The 2,072-nt window shown below is 63.1% G+C and overlaps 1 protein-coding gene across 2 annotated transcripts in view; it reads left to right on the top strand.

Moving 5' to 3' along the window:
- Positions 1–8: 8 nt before the first annotated feature.
- Positions 9–2,072, top strand: part of LOC102385260 (zinc finger protein 420-like) — a 10,382-nt gene continuing 8,318 nt past the window's right edge. For both annotated transcript variants that reach the window (XM_025195698.1, XM_014527634.2), the window contains exons 1-2: positions 9–502; positions 1,606–1,778. In XM_025195698.1, coding sequence (XP_025051483.1) covers positions 28–502; positions 1,606–1,778 — 648 coding nt within the window. In that variant the 5' untranslated portion in view covers positions 9–27. The remainder of the gene's footprint in view (positions 503–1,605; positions 1,779–2,072) is intronic.

Here is a 2,072-nt window from a genome sequence, read left to right on the forward strand (position 1 = left end):
GAGCCCCAGCGCCGCAGCAAGGAGCAGATGCTGGAGCTGGTGGTGCTGGAGCAGTTCCTGGCCATCCTGCCCCGGGAGACGCGGAGCTGGGAGTGGGGGCGCGGCGTGGAGACCTGCGCCCAGGCCGTGGCCCTGGCCGAGGGGGTTCATGTGGGGCAGGCGGAAGATGCAAATCATCATGTGAAAGCATTTCACCCTGATCGCAGATGCTGCTGTGCCCGTCTCTGTGTGTTTGGGGGATGTTCCCTCCCAGATCCCAGCTCCCCGGTGACGTATTTATCCCGTCCCCAGGTCACGCCGAGTGTGAAGGTCGAGGACGTGTGGTCAGACACGATGCAGCCCACTGGGGCACCGCAGGAGCCTGGTGAGTCCTGGCCGGAGCAGCCACGCGCCCGTCATGCAGACAGGCCTCTGGAAGAGTCGGGAGACGTGGAAATCTTGGGGCCTCGGGACAACCCACCTGACGTCCCCAGAGAGGATGCCCCGCCCCCCCGGGAGCCAGGTGAGGTCCAGGACGGAGGCCTGCACGTGGGTCTGGGTGCCCGAGTGTCTGTCCTGCACATGGGGGAGATGCTTGCGTGTCTGCCCCTGCCCATGACCCGGCTGCAAGACTGGTACCGAGGTGGCTGGGCTGGGACAGAGCTGATCCCTGTGTGGGCAGCTCCCAGCCTGGGGGCACCGATCTCTGCTGGGCGCTGCATGCCCATGACCCGGCTGCAAGACTGGTACCGAGGTGGCTGGGCTGGGACAGAGCTGATCCCTGTGTGGGCAGCTCCCAGCCTGGGGGCACCGATCTCTGCTGGGCGCTGCACACACCACAGGGGCTTTATCCTGCTCGGGCCTTGTGGTGCTGCCATGGTAACAACCAGTGATGTCACTCACGTTTGAAGAGTCAGTGTTCACTGGCCCCTTCCCCGGCCCCCTGAGCCCTCTGTGCAATAAGGGGCCGTGCAGGCGTCGGGAAAGGAGACTCCCCGGGGCCTCCGGCTGGGTCAGGCGCAGCTAACCCAGGCTGCAGGTTCCCTTGACACCAAGTGGACCCGGGAGGTGTCAGCAGACAACAGCTCCTCAGGTTGGTGCCCAGACAAGGCCCTTCCCCAGGAGCAGGTAAGGAGCGCTGGCTCGACCCTTTCCTGCAGCAGGAGGCAGCGTCCCCCAGTGGAGAAATCTCTGCCGCAATGCTTTGGTGGGGTCAGTGCTCTAACAGATCAGCAGTTCTTGTTCCCCCAGTTCTCTTGGAAACATTTCACACGCCCTGGAGAAGACTGACCTTGTATTTCCCCTCCCCCTCCCTTAACATGTCCACGCTGATAAGCCCCCAACATCCCTCGAGCTTCTGTCCCCGGGAGCGATGTCCCTGCAGGCTCTGACGTGGTGTGATCACCACCCCACGCTGGCACAGAGTTCCTGAAGTTCATCTCCAGCCTCATGCCCGTGGAGGTCTGTTAGCAAGAGCTGTGCGACGTTGAGTCTTCCTTCTGCCCCTTCTTTCACACTCTGAGGCCTCCACCATGCTTAGTCCCAGGCCAGTCCAGGAGACAAGCAGGGCTTTCCCCGTGCCAGCAGCACCAGGGCTAACCTGTGCACTCTCTTCCCCACCCGCAGGTGCTGGGACCCTGAGCAGAGCGGAGCAGCAGCCTCCCAAGGAGCGGCCTGTAATCCTGGAGCTGCAGAGGACTTCCCCAGGGAGACCGGAGGAGAGGAGCTCCCTGACACCTGAGCCGGGCCAAGTGCAGAGGGGGCAGGGCAGGCCTCCAAAGCAGGAGGAGAGCTCGGAGGTGAGCAGGGCACCCGGTTCAGCTAGGGGTGGTATAAAAAAGTAGTTGGGGAGTGGAGAGACCTGAAGAGTGTCAAGCCTGTGTTGATGGAGGCTGCAAACACACCAAGCTGGCATTACTACAGGGGTGGGCAAACTGGCCTGTCCAGTGGGCAGCTGGACTCCATTTCCCAGCAGCCCCTGCCCACATGGCTGGGGCTGGTCTCCATGGCAACCCTGGCCCCAGCTGTGCTGTGAGAGTTCAAGGGTGGGGTTGCCATGGAGACAAGCCCCAGTTGCCCTGGCAGGGCTCACC

The sequence above is a fragment of the Alligator sinensis genome, unplaced genomic scaffold (genome assembly GCF_000455745.1).
Source record: "Alligator sinensis unplaced genomic scaffold, ASM45574v1 scaffold142_1, whole genome shotgun sequence".
In the NCBI taxonomy this organism is placed as follows: Eukaryota; Metazoa; Chordata; order Crocodylia; family Alligatoridae; genus Alligator; species Alligator sinensis.